Below are 25,062 nucleotides of genomic sequence, written 5' to 3'. Positions count from 1 at the left end.
CATGAAAATACTTTTGCACTAACTGGGGTTCAAACCCAAGCCTTCCGCATTCCAAGGCAGGAACATTACCCACTGCTATATGTTACTTACCCACATGATCCATCCAGCACACTGTCGGCCAAGGTAATCTCCAATGTTGAAGAGTAGGAAAGTTGCAACAGGTTGAAAGTATTTAGCTGTAAAAGTAGAAATGGTAAATAGTGTTGTAATAAATGGTGCTGGCCACAGTCAACCTTAGCCTGCAGCAGTACTAGGTTAAAGGTCACATGATAGCACATACAACTTCATGTATGTAAATATTAGTATACATCTACCCGCCTATTTGCCATGTTTTAGTTTTCCAATTTGTTTTTTATTGAATGTTCAGTGTAATAAATATGTATATATTCATATGCCAAAATGCAGTTTCTCCTTTAGAGGGGTGGCCAGCCAAGGTACCACCCTTCCCCTATCCAACATCAATCTGTTGTCCCCTTTTATCTTAGCTCTTTGTGAATATATGGTCACTGTCCCGTCCCCATGTCTGAAGTAAGGCAGTGAGGCACTGCACCTCCAGACAGCCAAAGCTGGTTTACCCCCACTGCTTAATTATATGGAGACCCTTTCACTTATACACTTAAGAATACATACCAGAAGTGTTTAATATGTGGTGGAGGTTACAGGGATGGAGTGAGTTAGAAGTGAGACCAAGAGCAGGGGTGGAAAGACAGCTGACTGATGGGGGTTCATCACAGAAAAATTGAATGTTTTGGGCATATGGAGAGAGAGAGAGAGAGAGAGAGAGAGGGAAAAAAAAAAAAAATCATCATCTTCTTAGAGGGATCTGTGGAAGGGTCCATGGGCTACTGCCAGTCAATGTAGGGCTGTGGGTTTCCATTAAGTTGTCTTGCCACATTACCTCTAACCTGTGCAGTGGGCAGGAGCCAGGGATGACCCTTCATCCACAAGGAGCTAAGATGAGAGAGAAACAGGAGTGGTGGATGGGAGTAGAATAGGTGGGAGTTGGTGTGTACCATGGCTGGCTACCTTTCTTATATGGGGGAGGAAGCCCTGAGTGATGGAGAAATTCAAGGGAACAACTATTATTACATACATATACCAAGGCTTTTTCCCCCTTCCAAGGGAGGTAGCCAAAAAGGGAAAGGCATAAAAACACTCCCACCCATTTCATCCCTAAATACACTCCACACCCCTCCCACCCTTCCTCTCATCTGAGCACCTCCTGGATGACGGGTCATCCCTGCACCCTGCCCACCGCCCTGGGTCAGAAGCAGTGTCGCAGGACACAGTACATCCACAGCAAGGCCGCTTCATTTAATCGGCGACCCCCCCTTTCCGTCCCCCTTTGCATATAAGGAGAGGACGGGGAGAAATCTCTTCGGGCTGCGTCAAAATTTACTCACACATACTACCCCACCCCCCACCCCCCCGCCCATTTCTCCTCATGCAGTCACAACATCATCCATATACAACCATTCTCCACTCACCTCTGTCTTCCGTCCTCTCCCTTCCTTCCTCAACAGACATTCCCCTCTTCCCCAAAGCCCCCTTCACCCCATCCATCCACCTCATCCTAGGACGTCCCCTCATGTTCACTCCCTCCACATCTGCCTTCCATACCTCTTTTACTAGTCTTTCTTCACTCATTCTTTCGATGTGTCCAAACCATCCTAATATTCTTTCATCAACCCTCTCTCCCAAATCCTTTTTCACCCCTGTTCTCCTCCTCACCTCCTCATTTCTCACTCTATCTAGCCTAGTAACCCCCACCATACTTCTCAGACACCTCATCTCAAACACATTCAAACTCCTTCTCTCTTCTTCTCTTATGTTCCACGTTTCTGCCCCATACAGTGCTGTTGGCACAATCACTCCTTCATACAGTCTCCTCTTCGCATCCATTCCCAAATGTCTATTTCTCATTACACTCTTTAAACCACCAAGGCATTTACTCGCTTCTCTCAATCTACATTCTACCTCCACCTTCACTCCACCTTTTCCTGCTACACTTGCACCCAAGTATCTAAAACTACCCACTTCCTCCAGTCGCTCTCCCTTAATGTTCACTTCCAGTCTACTGCCACTTTCACCCCTTGTACATCTCATCACCTTACTTTTACCCACATTTATCTTTAGCTTTCTTCTATCACATACTCTCCCAAACTCTGCCACCAGCTTCCTCAATCCCTCCTCTGACCCTGCCACAAGCGCAGTGTCGTCCGCAAACAACAGCTGGCTCACCTCCCACTTTTCTCCATTTTCTTTAACCATCTCCAATCCCTGACTCACTACCCTAGCATTCACCTCTCGCACCACCCCATCCATGTATAAGTTGAACAGCCAGGGCGACATAACGCATCCTTGACGAAGTCCCACCTTTACTTCAAACCACTCACTCTCTCCATTTCCAATCCTAACACATGCTCTACTACTCACATAAAAACTCTTGACAGCTCCCAAAAGCTTTCCTCCTATCCCATAAATCTGCATAACCTCCCACAGTGCCTTTCTGTCTACCCTATCATAAGCCTTTTCCAGATCCATAAAAGCCCAAAAAACATCCTTCCCCTTTCCTATAGCTTTCTCACATATCTGTCTTACCACAAAGATCTGATCTACACAACCTCTACCCGTCCTAAATCCACACTGTTCCTCACCAATTACTCCTTCTGTTCCTCTCCTAATCCTCTCAATTAAGATTCTCCCATAAGCCTTCCCTACTACACTCAACAGGCTAATCCCTCTGAAATTACTACATTCACACTTGTCCCCTTTTCCCTTGTAAAGAGGAACTATACAGGCACTACTCCAGTCCTCCGGTACTCTACCCTCTCTCCAGCAAACATTAAATAATCTCACCAACCAGTCCACCATGACTGAGCCTCCCTTTTTCAGACATTCTGCATGACATCCATCCAGACCAGGTGCCTTACCTGCTTTCATCATCTTTACAACTGCCTTCACCTCATCCTTCCTTATTTCTCCTCCATTCTCCTCACTCATCACTCTCATTTTCTTCGTATTTCCCACTGCAGCTATCTTTCCTTCCCTATCCTCCTTCACATTCAGCAACTCCCTAAAATATTCTGCCCATCTTCCCCTCACTGCCATCTCTTCCATTATCAACTCTCCATCTGTACCTTTTATCTTTTCTTCCCTACTTGATTCGCCTCCTCTTCCTCTCTTAATTTCTTTCCAAAACATCTTTTTATTACTTTCAAAATTTTCTGTCATACTCCTACCCCATTTCACATCTGCTCTCCTCTTTGCCTCCTTTACCTTTTGCTTTACTTCTCTTTTCTTTTCTTTGTACGTCTCATATGACTCCCCTGTCCTCTTTTGTAACCAATCTGTGAATGCTCGCTTCTTCTCTTCTACAACCTTCTTTGTTTCCTCATCCCACCATTCACTACCCTTTCTTCTATTTCCCCCTGTCCTTCTTGTTCCACACACCATCCTTGCACACTTTAAGACTCCCTCCTTGAACCATCCCCATTCCTCCTCCACACCCATCTCTGCTCTATCCTTTACTCCCTCCCACTCCTCCTTCAGCTTCTTTTCGTACTCCTTCTCCTTTTCCTTTTCATTCAGGGAGTTCACTCTAAGAACCTCCCTACCTTTTGTCCCTTTCCTCCTTCTCCATCTATCCTCCACTCTCAACTTACCTTCCACCAAAAAATGATCTGATATTCCCCCACCCTCTCCCCTTAGCACATGTACATCCTTAACTCTTCCTATCATAATCCTATTTACCACTACATAATCCATTAGCGCTCTATCTACCACCCTTCCCTCCACCACCCTCTCCCATGTGTACTTATGCTTGACTTTCTTCCGAAACACTGTATTTGCTATCATCAACTCTCTTTCTAGACACATTTCCACCATCAACTCTCCACTACGATTCTTTCCTGGAACTCCACACTTCCCAACCACTCCATCGATTGGACCATTTCCCACTCTAGCATTAAGGTCTCCCAGTACTATTACATTGACATTTCTTCCTAAACCCTCTATGCACTCATTTATATCTATCCAAAAGGCCTCCCTTTCTTCCATGCTCTTCTCACTGCCCGGCCCATATGCACTTACAAAGACCCACATCTCCTTTCCCAGTTTCACCTTCATCCACATTATCCTTGAGGAAACCTCCTTCCACTCCACTATCCCTTTACCTATCTCCTCACTTACTAGAATAGCCACCCCTTCCCTCCCTCGCCCTCTCTTCACTCCTGATAACCTCCCACTTACACTCCCAAACATACACTCACCCTTCCCTTTCAACTTAGTTTCACTCAAAGCCAACACATCCAACTTTCTTCTCACAAACATACTACCTATCTCTTCCCTTTTACTCTCATCTGTACCACATCCACGCACATTAAAAGACCCAAACCTTAGGGTGCTGGCCCGAGGCCCGCCAGCACCCCTTATGCCTTTTCTTTTTGATTTAGGAAATTGCCCCTTGGGGCTACAGGGAGAAGGATGCCTAGTCCCTCTCCCCGTCCCTTTCTTCTCGCCTCTTACGATCCAAGTGGGAAAACTTGGTGGCAGTATTCTTTTCCCCCACCACAGGGAATTCCCCCAATCAGAAAGAGAATACTCAGAGAAATGGTACAGGACAGCAACAAGGGGTTGGGGGACAGCATAACGGAGGGACAGTCGTAGTATAAAAGTGTCATCATTTCTCTATGAACAGAATTTCTTCTATCATAGACAAAATGATGTGTGGCTCTGGTCCGTAGGGGCGCCCCATATAGACCCTAAAGTATCGACTGCATGCTACTTTGCCACAATAACAAGCAGCCAATACCCCAGACGGGGATTGAAATGAGTGAGGATGTTGTTCTCCCATGGCTAGCCATCTTGTCTTGTGTGTAATGGAATATAAGTTGTGAGAATTATACAATGTCTTGGGAAGAAAATAAAATATATACACATATACTTACATTTCCACTCATAATTTTCTGAAGTGGAGGAAATCTTGACACAAAGAGCAGGGAATGATGAGAGTGTAACAGTGAAGATGAATGCCACAGAAACACCCAGGGGCCAAATCTTCTTAAAGATTCTTGCATGATCTCTCAAAAGCTGAGCTGTACCCCCTGCTGGGGTAATGGCTTTGTCTTCAGCTTGACAATTAGTGTAGTGTCGATAAAATTGCTGTAATTACACAAAGAATTAGTCATCTGCTGTATTGCCTAGCCAGTCTTATGTGTTTTATAGGGGTTGTACAAAAAACACTATTATACAAACTATTAATTCTACACTAAAATTTCTGAAGACTTTATGGGATCTTATGTATTAACTAATTTATGCTGAAGTCCAAAACATGCATATTTTCAAGAAAAAGCATTTGCACAATACAGTATACCCTACAAAATACTGAAGCAACAAAACTCATACCTATCCTAATTTCAAGGCAATAAAACACTCATAAATCAATCTGTATACCATATAAAATACATAAGCAACAAAACTAATCCCTATCCTAATTTGAAGGCAATAAAACACTCATAAATCAATCTATTGCCTTGGTATCAGCAAAATAGGTAAATTATGCAAAAGGATTATACAGATCAGTGGATCAAATCTTGAAAAGACGAACATTTTGACAGCCAATCAGTTTGGCTTCAAATCTGGAAAGTTATTTGTGATGAACCAAAAAAGATAAATGTGTTGCATGAGAGAGGACTGAGTGGACTATAAGTATCTTGATCTAGAGAAAGCCTTTCAGAAAGTACCCATCAACTGACATCTGTGAATACTGGAGCATATTGGAATGGGTGAAAAGTTTTCTGAAGGGCAAGTACATGAGGACAGTAATAAAGGATGTCAAGATAATAGTGACCAGTGGAGTCCCACAAAATTAGGTGTTGACACATATAAAGTATCTTATCTACATAAATGACTTGATGGAAGGTGCAAGCTATGCTAACATCTGGATGATGAAATGATGAAAAATCTTATAGAAATCCTAATTCATCCAAGACTGGAATATTCATCAGTGGTGTCATCCCCACACTGAGATAAAGAAAACAAAGAGGAACAACCAAGCTGATTGATACCTGGAAGATAAACCATATGAGAAGAGACTAAAAGTATCTGCCAATGTTGAAAAGGTTGAAGTGAAAGAGGTGATCTGATTACTGTGTTCAGATTGCTAAAGGGGGTGGACTATATTGACAGATTTCTTGATTGGGGATGGGAAGTCTTTACAATGCCACAAGTACATATTGAAAACTATCCAGGAGGTGCCAAGATAAGAGGGAGGGAAGAGGGTGGAGGGGAGCGGAGTATGTTAGGGATGGAAAAGGTGGAAGTGGTTTATATGCCTTTGTTTTTTTTTGGCTACCTCCCTCATAAGGGGAAAAAAAGCCTTTGGTATATGTATGTACAAAAAAGATTTATGTCTGAAGGATGTGAAGAAATCATTTCCTATACAGATGCATAAAATATTGGAATACCTATGGTAATAAAGAACCTCATCAATATAACCAACAAGCAACTTCCTCTGACATTTCATGTGATCCCCAATGATCACATAACATGAAGAAATAAACTACTCAGTAAAATGGCCAGATTACACAAAAGAAATAAAACATCATTAATCAAAACACATCTATAAAGTCACAGAAAGATCACTAACAAAATACCAAAAGCGAGTAAGAAACATAAGAGGGAAGACATATATATATATATATACATATATATATATATATATATATATATATATATGTATATATTTACCTAGTTGTATTATACAGGAAGGGAGCTATGCTCTTGGTGACCCATCTTTGTATCTTTCAGCATCAAGTTTTTTCTTAAAATCTTGAATAGTGTTTGCACACACTGTTTCTTTATCTAAATTATTCCAGGTATCCAGCACTCTGTGTGGGAAGCTATTCTTTTTCAGATCTCTTCTATAGTTATCCTTTTTGAGTTTCTTTTCATGTCCTCTTGTTTTTCCATTGTCCCATTTTAGTAGATCATTCCTACCAAGAATTTCCATTCCTTTCATGATTCTGTAGATAATCAGTAGATCTCCTCTTTCTCTTCTCTGTTCCAGTGTTGGTAATTCCAATTTGGATAATCTTTGTTCGTATGTTAATTTGGAAAGAGCTGGTGCCAACTTTGTCATTGCTCTCTGTATTCTTTCTAATTTCTTTATATTCTTTTTAGTACTGGGTCTCCATAGTGTTTCTGCATATTCCAGTTTTGGTTTTATTAATGTAACTAATATTTTTTAACCACTTCTTCATCCAAATAGTCAAATGCCACTTTCACTGACCTTTGACTATTTTGTTGATATGTTTGTCCAGTGTCATGTCTTTGCTAATTATTACTCCAAGGTCTCTTTCCGAATTCACTTTTTGGACTTTTTCTTCACCAATTTTATAATTTTTCAATATTCTGTTTTTACTTTTTCCAAACTCCATTATACTACATTTCTTGATATTGAAGTTCACTTCCCACTTTTGAGTCCATTTCCAGATTTTGTCCAGGTCTAATTGTAATGATTCACAATCCTCCTCTGTTCTTACTTTCTTTAGTATTTTTGCGTCATCTGCGAAGAGATTCATATAACACTCTACTCCTTCATCCATGTTGTTTATATATAAGGAAAACATGATTGGAGCCAGCACTGACCCTTGCGGGACACCACTTATCATTTCTTCCCATTCTGAGTATTTATCTCTGATTACTACCCTCATTTTTCTCCCAGTGTATGTGTATTTACCTAGTTGTATTTTATGGGAAGGGGAGCTATGCTTCTGGTGTCCTGTCTTCATATCTCATTTTATCTAGACTTTTTAAATTCATGTATCGTTTTTGCACACCCCACATTCTCATCTAACTTGTTCCAAACGTTTTTTACCCTGTGAGGAAAGCTGTTCTTTTTTAGGTCTCTTCTAAAACAATTTTTCTTGATTTTCTTTCCGTGTCCTCTTGTATCTCTACTATCCCATTGTATTGGACCCTCTCTATCAATAGTTTCTATGCCTTTCATGATTCTATAAATAGTTATCAAGTCTCCTCTCTCTCTTCTTTGCTCTAATGTCTGTAGCTCAATTTTGGCTAGTCTCTCTTCATATGATAATTCTGAGAGTGTTGGTGCCAATTTTGTAATTGCTCTTTGTATTCTTTCAAGTTTTGTTGTACATTTTTTGTACTTGGTGACTACGTTGTCACTGCATACTCAATCTTGGTTTTATCAAAGTGACTAGTATTTTCTTCACCATTTCTTCATCCAGGTATGTAAATGCCACTTTGATTGTTCTTATTAAATTATAAGTTTCTCCAAAAATTTTGTTTATACGTTTCTCAGGTGACATATTATCCATAATAATGACTCCCAGGTCCTTCTCATTTTCTACTTTTTTAATTTCTTTCTCTCCCAATTTATATGATCCCACTATTCTTTTGAGACACATGATCGTCCTTGTCTAAATCCAAATTGCCTTGGATTTAGTACGTTGTTTTTTTCCAAATTCCTTACCCATCTAATTTTGATGATTCCTTCACAAATTTTAGCTATCGTACTTGTAAGAGAGACCGGTCTATAGTTAGTAGGGTCTTCCTTGTTTCCCCCTTTATTGGTACTATATTTGCTCTTTTCCAATCTTCTGGAACTTTTCCTTCTTTCATTGAACTACTTATTAGACTATGTATTTTGTCTGTTAGTTCATTCCTGCATTCTCTCAAAATCCAGTTTGCCATTTCATCTGGTCCATGCGATTTTCTGACATCGACATTACTCAAGTGATTCATTATTTCATTCCTTGTTACTTCTATCTCTTTCATAGGAGAAACTTTCTCCTCACACTCGATATCTCCAGGTTGTATGTTCTCCCTCGTATACACTGATTTAAATGCTTGTTCATAATTTCTGCCATTTCTATTTCCTCTGTGTATTCAACTCCTTGTCGTAGTTTCTCTAATTCTTGTTTGTTTTTCAGTTTGTTGTTTACAAATCTGTAAAATAGTTTTGGTTGATCTTTACATTTTTCTATAGCATCTTTTTCATATTTTCTCTTTTCTGCTCTACACACTTGTACATATTCATTTCTATAACTAGTATATATTTTCCATTTTTCAGGTCTTTTGTCTTTTTTCCATTTTATCCAAGCTTTATCCCTCGTTAGCTGAGCAGGTTAGGGCGTCATTACTTGCGGTGAAGGTCGAGGTGAGGGCGGTTCGAATCCTGCCACCAGCGAAGTTGAACCAAGGGCATGGTTCATTAAATTCCACGTTACAAAGCCCTCTTTGAGGACCACCGTCCTAGCTTCCTGATAGGAGGGAGTGTGTGATGTTAAACCATATCATTATCATCATCCCTTTTGTCTTTAACTCCCTACACCTTTTGTTGTACCAACACTTTACATATACTTTTTCTTGTTTTTGTCTTGAAACATACTTTTCCACTACTTCTTTATAAATTTTTGTCAAAATATTCCATTTCTCTTCTACTGGTGTTTCCTCCTTGTGTATCCTTTCCCAGTCTGCTTTTTGAAAGAATTCTCTTATTTTACCAAAATTTGTTTTTCCATACATCAATCTTCCCTTTCTATATTGTTCGTTTTTTTTCACATATATTTTTCCTCATTTAGTTCCAGTTCAACCAATATGTGGTTACTTTTACTTATTGGCATCTTATATTCAATCTTGTCCACTATTTCGGGTTCTGATGTAATTATTAGGTCCAGTCTCGATGGTTCTTTCTCATTTCTATACCTACCGTATTTTTCGGACTATAAGGCGCGGGCAAAATCCTTAAAATCGGCCAAAATCGGGTGGTGCGCCTTATGTGTGGCTTCAGTGCAAAAAAATGTCTCGGACAGTGACGTACTATCTTGACATGTTTTGTAGCTAGCCTGCCAACGGCAACAGTGCATAGTCCTAGCAAAAATTACAACGAAGTTATAACCAAGATGCATGTATCTTGACAAGAAAATTGCGAAAACTTTGACAGTTTTCGAGTCCATGCCACCGCATTCATTCACGCTATCATGGCTATGACTCTCCACTCAGATTGTAGTCATTTGGGTATTCTTTTAGTTTCGACCATGGACGCAATATAGCAATAAAAAAATAATTATTTTGTAAATTAAAATGTATCAACGTAATATGCAATTTTGTGGGCGGAAATGAAAATGAAAAATGCCTTACTACAAGCAAATATGCTAATGAACGAAGTCGGTAGCATAGGATCGGGATGCCATCTTGTCTCGGTACTTCCGACAGTACCTCGCTGGGTAAATTTTCTTGAAGGAATGTTATAGAGAGGAGATACATGCATTCCTTCAAGCTGCAAGAACTTGTATACCCCGCAAGGTGAGAGAGTGGTTGAAAAGCCCGCCAACGTCTCTCACGACGACGACAACGAGGACAATCCGGATGACATTTAATTTGCAGGTAATGATTTATTAAACACAGGTTAGGTTAGGTTAGACGAATTCATCCTTTCATTTCTTCGACGTCGGCATATATCATAACAAACATGGCATACCATTCGTCCGACACGACTTCTTTACTTACGAAATCTGTTTAAGCACCTTTTTTGTTTTTTATTTCCGTTCACAAAATTGCATATTACGTTGATATATTATAATTTAAAAAATTAATAATTAATTTTCTATTACTATATTGCGCCCATGGTCGAAACTTAAAATTTACCTTCATTTGTAATCCTGTGTTTTTGAGTGAATAGAGAATTCCGGGAATAAAACTGCTAATGTTGGTTTAATTCCCCACAATTCCCATAACACGTTTATGTTGTTTTTTAGGGGTATTGGCAGAGCAGACCACCCATGGAAGTGGTCTGATTTCACTGACCAAAAAAAAAATATATATATATATATATATATATCATTTATTTTTGTAATTTTGCTAAATCCCAACCGATTTTTCTCATTCAACAACGAAAATGTTCAGTTCTGAAAGCACTCACATATGCATGATTATCCGATGACGAGACCAGGTGCGCCTTATGTAAGGACGGGGAATAGCAATTTACGGGTGCGCCTTATGGTCCGAAAAATACGGTAGTATTCTCTTGTATCTATTGTGTCATTGTATGTTCTATAATAATATCAAGTAGTACATTTCCCCATAGGTCGTCTCCACCCTTCACTGTCATCTCTTCCCAGCAGATTTCTTTACAATTAAAGTCACCCATTATAACTATTCTTTCTCCATCTTCCATTATCTTATTTAGTGTTATCCTTGTGTCTTCTAACATATTTTTGTGTTCTCTCTCTTCCCACAAAGCCGTTTTAGGAGGCACATAATTTACTACAAACTTCCTGCTCTTCCCATCCCTGTCCTCCACTTCCATCGTAATCATCTCTATTCTTTCCATATGTGACATTCCTCACTTTTATATCCTTCTTAGTCAGGAACATAACTCCACTCCCTTGTTTTACCTGTTTCTAATCCAATAATTATATGCACCATGTCCTACACTGCTGGGCAGTAGTGGACCTTTCAATTTTGTCTCTACAATTCCCATTATGTCCAGTTCTTTTTCCTTCAGGTAATCATTCAGTTTGTTCAAGCCTGTTGTTAAGCCATCTATGTTTGTGTAAGACTTTTAATTTCCTACTACGTCCATCGTGTTTTCTGTTACCTTTCGGTTTTTCTCTGCTGTGAACCATTTCTTCACTTTCATATCCACTACTCTCCAATAGAATTTCTTTTTCTGACTCTGTTCTTTTCTCGTTTTTTTTTTTTCCCCTTAGCTTCTAGTCAATTTGATCTTTTAATGGGTCTGGTCTTATCAGTATTGCATTTCCCTATTCTATATATTTCTTCAATTTCTTTCACAGTTTCTTGTCCATCCTCTTGAACTACTTCTAATATCTTGTTTACCTTTTCCTTCTCTTTTATTCTTCTGGTCCTATTTGGATTATGCTTCTCTTCCATCCCTTATATTATTATACATTTCTTTTTGTCCGCTAAGTCTCTTACTATATTCTCCTCTCTCATCACTTTAATAACTGTGTCCTTAGTTTGTTCTTTCATTTGTTGTGTCACTATATTTCTAAATACAATTTTGTTGTTCTCTTGGACTTTTCTCCAACCCTGTGCTTCTTTTGCTATGGACTTTTTATTCTTCTTCTTTAATTCCTCATTCTCATCTTTTACTTTCCTTTATCTGTCTTTTTAATTCTATTTCTTTAGTTAGGTTTTGATTCCCCTTCTTTAGTTCTTCCAGTTTATCAACTCTTTGGGTAACTAGTGTTAATTGGTTAAACCTAACCTCCAATGCTTCACTAATTTTTTTTTAGTTTCTCCTCTAGATTTACTAGTCACCTCCTCCCTCATTAAATCCATAAAAGCAGTTATCTTCTCTTTCCATTGAGCTGCTATTATTTATATTTCTGCCTTTGACACTTCTGCTTCCTTGTTCTCCCTTGTCTATGTGTTCTGCACTCCTTTTGTTTACACCCCTTCTAACATCCGGGGCCCATTCATCCCCTTCCTCATTTCCTTCCATTTTCCTGGGTACTCCCTTTCTTTCTCCTTTTCTTCACCTTCCCACTACACCACAAGCTTTCCCCTTCCCTACTAATACAACAAAGGTACTCTCTTTGTTGAGATCGATGAAACTTGAATTTTTCCTGGAGTTCCAAACTTTGCTGTCACTTCGACTGACGTGTGTGTATATATACATATATGAAGGATGCAATTTTTTTTAACAAGATCTGAAAAATATAATATCTATACAAATGCTAAAGAAGTACATTAGTAAGACTAACAACCTGTGAACAAATCTTTCATAACTTACTGTCTGTAAGACCCAAAGGTATCCAACAAGTGTGAGAACCATAACTCCAACTGCAATACAGAAGTATATTAAAGCTGAAGTGACATCATTTGCTCCAGCTGCTAGTGAAATTACTCTTGCTACTGAGGCAAATACACCACCAAGGGCCTGGCCAGATACTACTGCTGTCATGTACCGCTCAGGAAACATGCCCACCACTCCAAACAAGCCACCTTGGAAAACTGCTCCAGAACCTGTAGGAAGAGACATTAGAACATAGTTTCCCTGCATTTTCATAGTCTACTACATCCTTATCAAGTGCCTATGCCTTTTACTTCAATAATTAATTTCTTACTAGGCTTCCCTCCACTGTTAAGAGTTACTGCAAAATATTCTTAAGTCTTAAAGTAGCTTTTAAGTTTCCTAATGGAAAGCCACAGCATAACAGGAGTAAATGATGGACTTAAAGTCTTCTCATACATCTCTCTGAAAAGAAATACTGGACTTGTCTGTGTTATATTAACCAGGTCTGGGGACCAACAATAGATACTTGCATGAGGCTGTCCTGTGAGGACATCTGAAAGTAATCTCCCTGCTGCCCATCTTCAAACCCCATTAACTTCATATTTCCATTTAGAGGTGAAGACCTGGGAAGGTGACAATTGTTTTTTGGACTGAACTCAAGATCTCTTTTTCAACCTTTAAACACAGATAAGCAATGGCTCCCCTCCTATTTTCAGTTGGGGATATAGAAACAGTTCCGCACTAATAAAATCATTTCAAGGTCTCTTCTCAGAGATCTATGGGAAGGCCCAGGGAACTTCTGCCAGTTGCTGTGAGACTGTGGGTTTGCAGTTAGCAAATCTCAAGACACCAACTGAATTGCAATCAAAGATAATATTGGTGGCAGACATCACCAGGATTTTTCTTCAAGTCAAGGTTAGGAAGGAAGATCAGGATGTACAGCCTTTTTTTTTTATATAGTAACGAGACAAATTCAGTATCATAAGAGTGATCAAAATCCCATTTGGAAATAGAAACAACCCCTTCTTACTGAATACACTAATTCAGTATTATTTGAAGACTTTTCCTAGTAGCAGAGTTGTGCAGGAGTTACAGGAAAACTTCTATGTTGACAACAGATTCTCCAGAGTTGTCTGTGAGGAGGCTTGTACTACAGAGGCTTCTTATGTCATGGGGAAAGCTAGTATGGTGCCATCAAGAGGTAGAGGTAAAATATATTGGTTCTGAATGTACCAAGATGTAGGGTCTTCAGTGGACTGGATGAAGATCGCATCTTCTTTGATGAGATAGAAATGCCCTGTGATCTCAAGGTTACAAAATGTGTTGTATCAAGTTTTCTTCCTAGATTGTTCAACCCTTTAGGTTTAACCACACCATTTACAATGGTTGGCAATTGCCTAATAAAAAATACTTCCCTCTTCTTACCATTCATGGACACTGAAACTAATACATTTTGGACAACAGACACAGACCAGTATCTCTTTCCAGACAAACATATGAGAAGGCAAAAGGACCATTGTTACTGTACGATAGAGGGTTTCCAGGCAATAATTATAATTTTTATGGGAAAGTGCAAGTGCAAATGAAGTAAAAGTTTGTAAATCTTAAGAATGAAACATTACAAAACTGAAGAAAATAAGTGTACTTACAGTTCATGATAACAATGATGATCATAGTAAAGATGAAAAAGCCTTCTTGCCAGTCATCTGTATCCACTTCAACAAAGGCAGTTGTCAACGAGAAGAAAATGATCATGATGATTAATGATCCCATGAGCCGTACCTTCTGAGGAATTCTGTGTACAAGAGTTAAACAAAACAATTTGTATCAATTGATTCTCACAGCCCAAGGGGATTTCTCATCTTCTCTTTTTCATGAGGGGATGGAGAAAGAGGTTGTGATTAAGTGAAGTGGCCTTGTGGATGTATTGTCTTGTTGCATTGCTTCTAACATGGCAGTGGGTGGGATACTGGGATGGCCTACCATCCATGAAGAGTTAAGATGAAACGGAAGACAGGGTGGTGGATGGGAGTGGAATAGATGGAAATAGGAGTGAAACAGGAGTAAGTACATGCATTTTGACTTGACTACCTCCCTTATAAGGGTGAAAAAGCCTTGATATATAGATTGATAGATGATTCTCCTATGGCAAACTCTAAGAAATAATATATTTTTCACCACCTAAAGGAAATCTACTGAATCATAAGATAGAGCAATGGCTCATAAATAATAGATTAGAAGCTTCATCTTAGAAAACATTAACCATGAATTAAAAAAAGTATAATTAAATAGCAAAACTCTTCCATTGAAAAAGAACCCTCACTTTTCACACTTATATGACCTTCAAGCAACGGAATGAAAATAATTACTGTTTTCAAACAATTCATAAAAACCACCTTCAACTACACTTCCACAGCATGGGTCTCAACAATCAGCTAAACATACACATACTTTAAATTCATATAAAATAAAGTACTGAGTGACAAGTTGCACCTAAAATCCTCCTCATAGGTCATATGAAAATGACTGGTACACAACTGTATGCTAGAATCTTCAACACCACTCACCCATCTCATCATATGACATAAGTATCACCAGCTGAAAAAAGTATATTACTCAAAAATCTACAACAATCTTTCCCCTGCACTACACATCGCATTCATACAAAAAACACATTCACACTTGGATTACAAAACAAGCACTTTAAGAATCTACAAAACTAAAATCCCTCCTAAGAGAACTAAGAAACACACTCATATGACTTTCAGGTGACCATTAAACAATAAAACAATACCAACATAGAAACCTTACCACATAAGTAATGAAAAACCGTTGAGATTGGATTTAATATTTACAGCAGAACCTGAAATTGTGGATAAAACTGAATACAAGACACCATTTGGAAAAAGTGACCATATACTTATAGAGACTGAACTAAAAGAAGAAATATATACGGAGAAAAATGAAACAAACAGAAAAGGAAGATTGATGTACAACAAAACGGACTTTGGGAAACTAAAGAAATTCTTCCAAAATACAAATTGGGGAAAATTCTAAATGAAATGGACAAAAGTGGAAGAGAAATGGGAGATCTTGATGGATATCCATAATGAAGGAGTGAATAGGTGCATACCAAGACAGAGACAAGAGAGGGTGTACATTAAATGCTGGCTCAACAGAAGATGCAGTGAGGTGAAAGACAGAAGAGACAAAGCTTGGAAAAGATGGAGAAAAGATAAAAAACCTGGAAAATGGCAAATATATATAAACTGTAGAAATGGGTATGTAAAAGTGCAGAGAGGAAAAAAGGAACTATGAGAAAGACATTACAGAAAAATGCAGAGCAACCCAAACTATTCTATAGATAAGTGAATGATAAACTTAAAAATAAACTAGGAAATTGTGAAACTACACCAAGGAAATACAGAATACACATTAGATCTAGAAATAGCCGAAATCATGAATAATCACTTCAAGTCGGTTTTCACAAGAGAGAAGGTACAGTATTGGGACGAAGGAAGTGAAGTGCGATCTCCCCCCATGAATGAAATAATAACACAAAAAGAAATAATGGAGCAATTAACAAACCTTGATGTTAGGAAATCACATGGCCCAGATGGAATTGCAAACTGGATATTAAAAGAATGCAAAGAAGAACTAATGGACAAAATACATAACATAATAAGTTGCTCAATTAAAGAAGTTAAAATACCAAAAGACTGGAAAAATGCCAACATTGTACCAATATGTAAAGGAAGAAACAAGGAAGAATCAACTAATTACAGACCGGTCTCACTAACAAGCACTGTAGCCAAAATCTGTGAGAAAATTATCAACAATAGATGGGTAAAACACCTGGAGGAAAATAATATAATAAACCAAAGACAGTTTGGGTTCAGACAGGGAAGATCATGTACCACAAATTTAATCTGTTTTTACTCAAGACTAATAGATATAATACAAGAAAGGGATGGATGAGCTGATTGTGCTTTCTTGGAGTTACAAAAAGCCTTTGGCAAGGTACCACACAAAACATTATCAAAACAAATTGGAAAACATAGGAGGGATACAAGGCAACCTACTAAATTGGATGGAGGACTTCCTGAATGGTAGAAAGATGAGAGTAGTACTCTGAGAAAAATATTCAGGTTAGAAGGAGGTGATTGGTGGAGTTCCACAAGGATCTGTATTGGCTACAATAATGTTCACTATTTATGTGAATGACATAGATGATGTGGAATGTTACATGAGCTTCTTTGTAGATAATCCTAAATTGTTGAGGAAACTAAAAACCGAAATGGATTGCAAATCCCTACAGGGCAATGTACAGAGAAATGAAGAGCTAAATAAGAGACGAACAAGAAGCTTGATGATCTGAAGAAGGAATTAAACATGGTCTGAAGTGAGAGAAAGAGAGAGAGAGAGAGAGAAAAAAGTGAAAGAACAAATACAGAGACTGAGAAGGTTGGAGAAACGTTTAAGGACACTGATCTCCAAGAAATAAAAAAAAATCAATGGAAAGTGGAACAAGAAAATCAAAAGATAACTTTTAAGGAAATAGTACAGCAACAAGCGGAAGAAAATGCCAAAGAAACAGTAATTAAAGTAATTAAGGGAAAAGAAAACTGGAACAAAGACACAGTGGATAAAAAAAGTGCATTGTAGTTTATGGTATTAAAGAAAAACATAATGTACATAGACATCAAAGAGAAAAAAATGAGAAAGAAATTGCAAAAGAAATTCTGAAAGAGATACAAGAGGAGGGACAGGAAAAGGACAAAGAGATTGAAGAGGTACATAGGATGGGGCAGTAAAGAAAAACAATATAAGGCACTAAAAATCAAACTAAGGTCTCAAATGATAGCAGTACTATCAAAAACAGCAAAGCTGGCAATTAGTGAAAATTAGAAAAATGTATGGATAAAAAAAGAAATGAGCAATGAGGAAAAAGAGAAGGAAAAGTCACTTAGAAGTGAAGCAGAAAAAAAAAAAAAAAAAACAGAGCGAGAATAGAAACTGAAAAGAATGAATTTTTTTTTTTTAGTGCTAGAGCTGAGGCTATGAAAAGGGTTTATATATATAATCTAAGAGTAGAAAGGAAAAAATAAAATTAACATATACCAACATAGCATGATTTCAGGACTAAACAAATTAAAGGACTATTTGGCAGTAGAGAAACCAGAGATAATGGGAATTGTGGAGATGAAATTAAGAAGTCCACTACTGCCAAACACTTTGGGACAAGGTCTACACAACCATTGGATGAAAAATAGAAAGGGAAAACAGGGTGAAGGAGTCATGTTTTTGACTAAGAAAGGCTTAAATGTGACTAAGACAACAGAAGGAAAAAATAATGTGGAATTTATTATAATAAAAGTTGAAAACCATGAAAAGTGGAAAATTTGTAGTAATATATGTACCCCCCCTAAAACAGTCTTTGACAGAGTGATCATTGCAAAATGTTGGAAGGCATAAAGAATGCACTAACTGATTTACTGAAAGAAGGAGGAAACAGTAATCATGGGTGACTTTAATTAAAAAGAAATATGTTGAGAAGAAATGTAAGTGAAAGGTGGAGAAGACCTTTGGTGAAATATACTACTGGATATGACCACTGAATACACAATGAGTCAATGGGTAAAGAAAAATACCAGATACAGAAACAATGAGGAACCATCGAGACTAGATTTAATATTTACATCAGAGCCTGAAATTGTGGACAAAATGGAATACAAAACACCAATTGGGAAGAATGACCACATACTAGTTCAAACTAAAAGAACAAATTGATTTGAGAAGAAATGAGGAACATAGAGAAGGAAGGCTAATGTACAACAAATCGGATTTTGAGAAACTCTAGAAAATTCTTAAATGAAGAAACAAAGATGGAAGAGAAATGGAACATATTAAAAGAAATTTATAATGAGGAAATAAAAAAATACATACCAAAGCAGAAGAAAGGGTGTATATTAAATGCTGGTACAACAAAAAATGTAGCGAGGCTAAAGATGGAAGAGACAAAGCTTGGATAAGATGGAAAAAGATGATAAAAAAAAAGTAAGTGGCAAATATATATCAAATTAAGAAATGAATATGTAATAATACATAGGGAAGAATAGAGAACCTATGAAAAAGGCATAATAAAAAATGCAAGGACCAACCTAAACTATTTTACTGGTATGTGAATGGTAAACTAAAAGACAAACAAGTAGTAAAATTGTGCTAAGGAAAGAATGAATACATAGAAGATGTAGAAATGGCTGAAATTATGAACAAACATTTTAAATCTGTATTCAGAATTGAAAGTACACAAAATTGGGAGGAAATACAGAGGAAACCCCCCCCCCTCAATGACAGAAATAACTGTGACACAGAAGGAAATTAGAGACCAAATAAAAACATTGACATCAGAAAATCATACAGTCTGGATGGAATTGCAAACTGGATATCAAAAGAAGGCATAGATGAACTAATGAACAAAATATATAAGATAATTGATTACTCACTCAAACAAGGAAAGGTACCACAGGACTGGAAAATTGTAAATATTGTACCAATATATAAAGGAGGGGACAAGGAAACTCCAACTAACTATGGATTGGTCTCCCTTACAAGCACAATAGCATAAATATGTGAAAAAGTTAATAAAAGTAGACATATTAAATATCTGGAAAAAATAATATACTGAATACAACACAATTTGGATTTAGACATGGAAGATCATGTGCCACTAACTTGATTTGCTTCTACTCGAGAATAATAGAAATAATGCAAGAAAGGGATGGATGGGCAGATTGTGCTTTCCTAGATCTACAAAAAAGCATTAGATAGAGTACCACACAAAAAACTATTAAGAAAAATTGAATCAATAGGTGGCATTCATGGTAAGTTATTGGAATGGGTGGAAGATTCCTTGAATGGGAGAAAAATGAGGTTAGTATTTTGAGACAAATGCTCGACCAGGGAAGTAATGATAAGTGGAGTCCCACAAGGTTTGGTATTGGCTCTGATTATGTTTGCCATATATAAACAAATGACATGGATGAAGATGTGGAATGTTATATGAACTTCTTTCTGATATGCAAAGCTACTAAAGAAAGTAAGTACAGAGGAAGAATTGTGAATCACTAAGAAAGACTGGATAAAGTCTGAGAATGGAGTCAAAAGTGGGAAGTGAACTTCAACATCAAGAAATGAGGTATACTGGAGTATGGAAAAATTAAAAATAGAATATCAGGGCAATGTAAAATTGGTACAAAGGAAGTTAAAAAAGTTAGTTTGGAATGGGACTTAGGAGTAATTATCCACAAAGACATGTCACCAGACAAGCATATCAATGAAAGTGGCCTTTGATTACTTGGATGAGGAAATGGTAAAGAAAATATTAGTTACATTGATAAGACCAAGATTGGAGTATGCTGCAACACTATGGACACCTAGTACTAAAAAGGATATAAAGAAATTAGAAAGAATTCAAAGAGCAGCAACAAAGATGGCACCAACACTCCTCAAATTGACATACAAAGATTGTCCAAACTGAAATTACCAACCCTGGAACAATGAAGAGAAAGAGTGGATCTACTGACCATTTACAGAATTATGAAAGGGATGGAAGTCCTAGACAGAGATGATTTATTAAAGTGGGATGAGGGAAAAACAAGAGGACATGAAAAGAAACTCAAAAAGAATAGTTATAGAAGAGATCTGAAAAAGAATAGCTTCCCACACAGAGTGGTGGATATCTGGAATAAATTGGACGAGGCAAATATTATGCAAGAATTTAAGAACAAACTTGATGCTGAAAGATACAAAGATGGGTCACTACGAGCATAGCTCCCTTCCCGTATAATACAAATAGGTATATAGGATATAACAATCTAGTAACAAGAGTGACCACAAAATTCAAACAATACATATTAACTTATTATTAATATAAGGTGGGTTACATGTAACCATGCTGCTACATACTTGTGACTGAAGAGTGCGTTGATGAATAGGAACAGGAAATTGGGCAGCTGTGAGAGGACAGACTGCAAGGGTGTGTATATAACCTGAAGATCGGTCTTTGGGTGATCTTCATCATCCCACTTATCATCAGTGACATTACGGAACTTGTACTGCCAATACTGTGGGAGAGAGGAATTCAAGCTTGCTCACTGATACTAACATATAACAAAAATTATAAAAATAAATTAATAAAAAAAATGATAATAACAATAATAAAAATAATTATAATGATCCAATTTAATGTCACAAACTCTCCCTATCAGGGGACAGAGGACTTTGTAGTGTGGAATTTAACAAACCATGCCCTTGGTCCAACTCACTGCTGCATGTAGTGATACTCTAACCTGCTTGGCCAGCTTGTAATAATGGATAAATAAAAAAATAAAATGTATAGGCACACATGACACCGGATAAGTATATAAATAAAATAGTCGAAGAAATCTATAATTCATGGAGGTCAATAAAAGTGGCATTTGCCTATTTGGACGGATAAATGATAAAGATAAAGAAAGAAAAAAAAAAAAAAAAAAAAAAAAATACACTGATATGACCAAAACTCACATACACAGCAACACTATGGACACCCAGTACCAAAAAGAATATAAAGAAGTTAGAAAGAATACAAAGAGTAACAACAAAGCTGGCACCAACTCTTTCCAAAACTTTGGAACAAAGAAGGGAAAGAGGAGACTTACTATCTATAGAATTATGAAGGGAATGGAAATCTTAGATAAGAATGACTTACTGAAATGAGACAATGGAAAAAACAAGAGGACACGAAAAAGGGAAAAAACAAAGAGGGAAGAAAAAGGGAAAAAACAAGAGGACACGAAAGAAGGGAAAGAGGAGACTTACTATCTATAGAATTATGAAGGGAATGGAAATCTTAGATAATGACTTACTGAAATGGGACAATGGAAAAAACAAGAGGACACGAAAAAAATAAATAAATAAATACATAAATACAGAAGATATATATATATATATATATATATATATATATATATATATATATATATAATATATATATATATATATATATATATATATATATATATATATAAAGTAAGAAAAAAACTTGATGCTGAGAGATAAAAAGACAGGTCACCATGAGCATAGCTCTCTTCCCATATAATACAACTTGGTAAATACAAAAATGTGGTTATTTACTACATTGTAGTATACAGGAAAGGAGCAATACTTACTCTCCAGTTATCATACCTGGCTACAAATTCATATCCAACTTGGCCTTTATTACTTTTTATATTTAGATTTATAGTCATGTATTGTTCCAGTCCAAGCTATGTTAACTTAAGCTATTCCAAGTATTTATGCATCAGAATGGAAAACTATTTCTTTAGCCTGGTTGATAACAAAAAAAAAAGAGAGAGAGAGAGAGAGAGAGAGAGAGAGAGAGAGAGAGAGAGAGAGAGAGGTAGAATAATAAGAAGAAGAAAAAAAAAAAAAAAAAAAAAAAAAGGTACATCAGAAAAATGTAAACATACACCATAAAAAAGAGAAGAAAAGAAAAAATTAAAAGTGGCATACACAAACATGGCCGGTATGACTTCTGGAATAAATAAATTAAATGACTATCTGTTAATAGAGAAACCAGACATAATGGGAATTGTGGAAATAAAATTGAAAGGTCCTATACAATCAAGTATGGTGGGACAAGGATTATACAATCATTGGTTGAAGAATAGAATGGATAAACAGGGGGAAGGAGTCATGTTATTGACTAGAAAGGGCTTAAATGTGGTAAAAACAACAGAGGGTAAAGAAAATGTGGAAATGATCACAATGAAAGTTGAAAATAGCAGTATGAAAAGCAGAAAGTTTATAGTAGTATTTGTGCCCCCAAAAACAAAGGCTTGGTCTCATAGCGATCACTCAAAATTAATGGAAGACACAAAGAATGAATTAACTGAGATACTGATAGATGGAGGAAACATAGTAATTATTGGTGACTTTAACACAAAGGAAATAAATTGGGAAGAACTGACGATAAAAGGTGGAGAGGAACTCTGGGGCAACATTCTACTGGATTTGACCATTGATTATACATTGACTCAATGGGTCAAGGAAAACATTAGATATAGAAACAATGATGAACCATCAAGGCTAGACTTGATATTCACTTCTGAGCCTGAAGTCATGGACAAGTGAATTATAAGACACCAATTGGGAAGAGTGACCACATACTAATACTTTGAACTTAAGGAACAAAATGATATGAGAAGAAATAGGAAACACAAGAGAAGGAAAATTAATGTACAACAAAACGGAGTTTGTAAAACTCAGAAAAAAAAAATTAAAAGCACTAACTGGGAATTTTTTTCAAATGATGAAACAATGATGGAAGAAAAATGGAACATATTTAAGGAAAAATACAAGGAGGGAACAAATAAACATGTACCTAAGAAGAAACAAAAAAGGGTTTACATAAAGTGCTGGTATAACAAAAAGTGTAGTGACGCTAAAGATAGAAGAGACAAAGCCTGGAAAAGATGGAAAAATGACAAAAAATGACCAAATGGCAAACATACATCAAACTGAGAAATGAATATGTAGATATACGTAGAGAGGAAAAAAGAAAATACGAAAAAGATATAATAGACAAATACAAAGACCAACCTAAACTATTTTACAAATATGTAAATGACAAACTAAAAGACAAACATGATATAGTGAAACTGCATGAAGGAAATAAAGAATATATAGAAGATGTAGAAATAGCTAAAGTATTGACCAGGCATTTTAGGTCTGTATTTACAATTGAAAGCTCACAAATTTGGGATGAAGGACAGCGAGAGGGATCCCCTAAAATGAAAGAAATAACGGTGACACAGAAATAAGGGATCAAATAAAGAACCTTGACGTCAGATGGGTGTTAGATGTCAGAGGGGAGTTGAGGGGTGTTAATTTCTTATGACATTGACTATTATTTAAGTACATACTACGTATACAGTAAGTCCTTGTTATACGGTACATACGCATTCCTGAAAACCTTACCACAAATTGAAATTACCGTATACCGAACCCATTATAACATGTAATAATAGGATATGGCAGACGTACCTTCTCCCTGCTCTTTCCTCTTCAAAATATCTAGCAGATACTGTATCTGTGAATTTTTCTTACCGTAAATAGAATCGAGGGTAGTAATCACCAAATACCGTAACTGTGAATTTACTGGATAAAGAAGTACTGTATAAGGAGGACTCACTGTACATTAATGCAGTAGTAAAATATAAGATATAAGTATGGAGAGCAATGATTAGTGGGAGTCCCATAAAAGTCACTATTAGCTCCTGTAATGTTCCTTATCCATGTAAATGACATGATCGCAGATACAAGCTACATGAACACATTTGCAGATGAAGCAGAAATCATAAGAAGTGAGTGACAAGAAGTGAAGTGAAGAGAGAGAGAGAGAGAGAGAGAGAGAGCAATCCTGATCCTAGTATCTGACCACTCAGGGTTGCACCTCCAAATGGAAAGGAGGAAACATTCTACCATCTATTAATTTTTTTCTTAACAATTTTTGTTTTGTTTACTCTTTTAATAGATTGCTGCATATGATGTATTTTGGTTTTCAATCATATCTAAATATGATGTAAAATTACTGAGCACCACTTTACTTTCCAATATGATGACTTATGATATAATATGCATGAAGAGTGACATTACTGTATAACAATTGAATGCACATAGCTTGAAAACATGAAATGATGACTTGATTCTAAATTCAATTCTAATTCAGGTGCCTACATTCAGCTATGGAGAGAACAACCCCCACCCCATTTCCCATTGTAATCAAAACACCTGGGGACCAATTATGGGTTCTGGCAAAAGTTTTGCAAGAGGGATGTTAAAGACAGTCACCCCTTGCTGTCCATCTTCAAACTCTGTTAACTTCCTCACTTCCATCTGAAGGTGCATTCTTGAGGGGCTGACACTTGGTCACCAGACTGGGCCCTAGATCTCAATCAACACCTGTACTGTATTTCCTCCACCTTTAAACACATGAAATGACAACCAGCAATTGCTCCCTTCCTTCTACTTCTTTCAGCCAGTGATATAAGGTAGCAATAGTCTCATACATTGCAGATATCAGTCCCAGGTTTCTTCTCAGACAGACCTATGGTAGGGCCAAAGGACCATTCCCAGATGCTGTGAGGCCATGATTTTCCAGCCAGTTGAACTCAAAGCAACAAATGATTATTGTCAAAGAATTGAAGAAGAAAAGTTACTCATGA

The 25,062-nt window shown here is 37.0% G+C and overlaps 1 protein-coding gene across 6 annotated transcripts in view; it reads right to left on the bottom strand.

Moving 5' to 3' along the window:
- The window catches only part of LOC143036840 (equilibrative nucleoside transporter 1-like), a 137,192-nt gene that overhangs the window by 4,335 nt on the left and 107,795 nt on the right, over window positions 1–25,062 (bottom strand). For all 6 annotated transcript variants that reach the window (XM_076204655.1, XM_076204660.1, XM_076204658.1 and 3 more), the window contains 5 exons: window positions 20,762–20,919; window positions 14,443–14,588; window positions 12,791–13,023; window positions 4,950–5,163; window positions 91–176 (listed from right to left, as the gene is read on the bottom strand). In XM_076204655.1, the coding sequence (XP_076060770.1) occupies window positions 91–176; window positions 4,950–5,163; window positions 12,791–13,023; window positions 14,443–14,588; window positions 20,762–20,919 (837 nt within the window). The remainder of the gene's footprint in view (window positions 1–90; window positions 177–4,949; window positions 5,164–12,790; window positions 13,024–14,442; window positions 14,589–20,761; window positions 20,920–25,062) is intronic.

This window comes from Oratosquilla oratoria, chromosome 21 (assembly GCF_046742065.1).
Source record: "Oratosquilla oratoria isolate Oo_2021 chromosome 21, ASM4674206v1, whole genome shotgun sequence".
In the NCBI taxonomy this organism is placed as follows: Eukaryota; Metazoa; Arthropoda; class Malacostraca; order Stomatopoda; family Squillidae; genus Oratosquilla; species Oratosquilla oratoria.
Note: the sequence above shows the minus strand (reverse complement) of the source record. Positions and strands in the feature narration are given on the sequence as shown.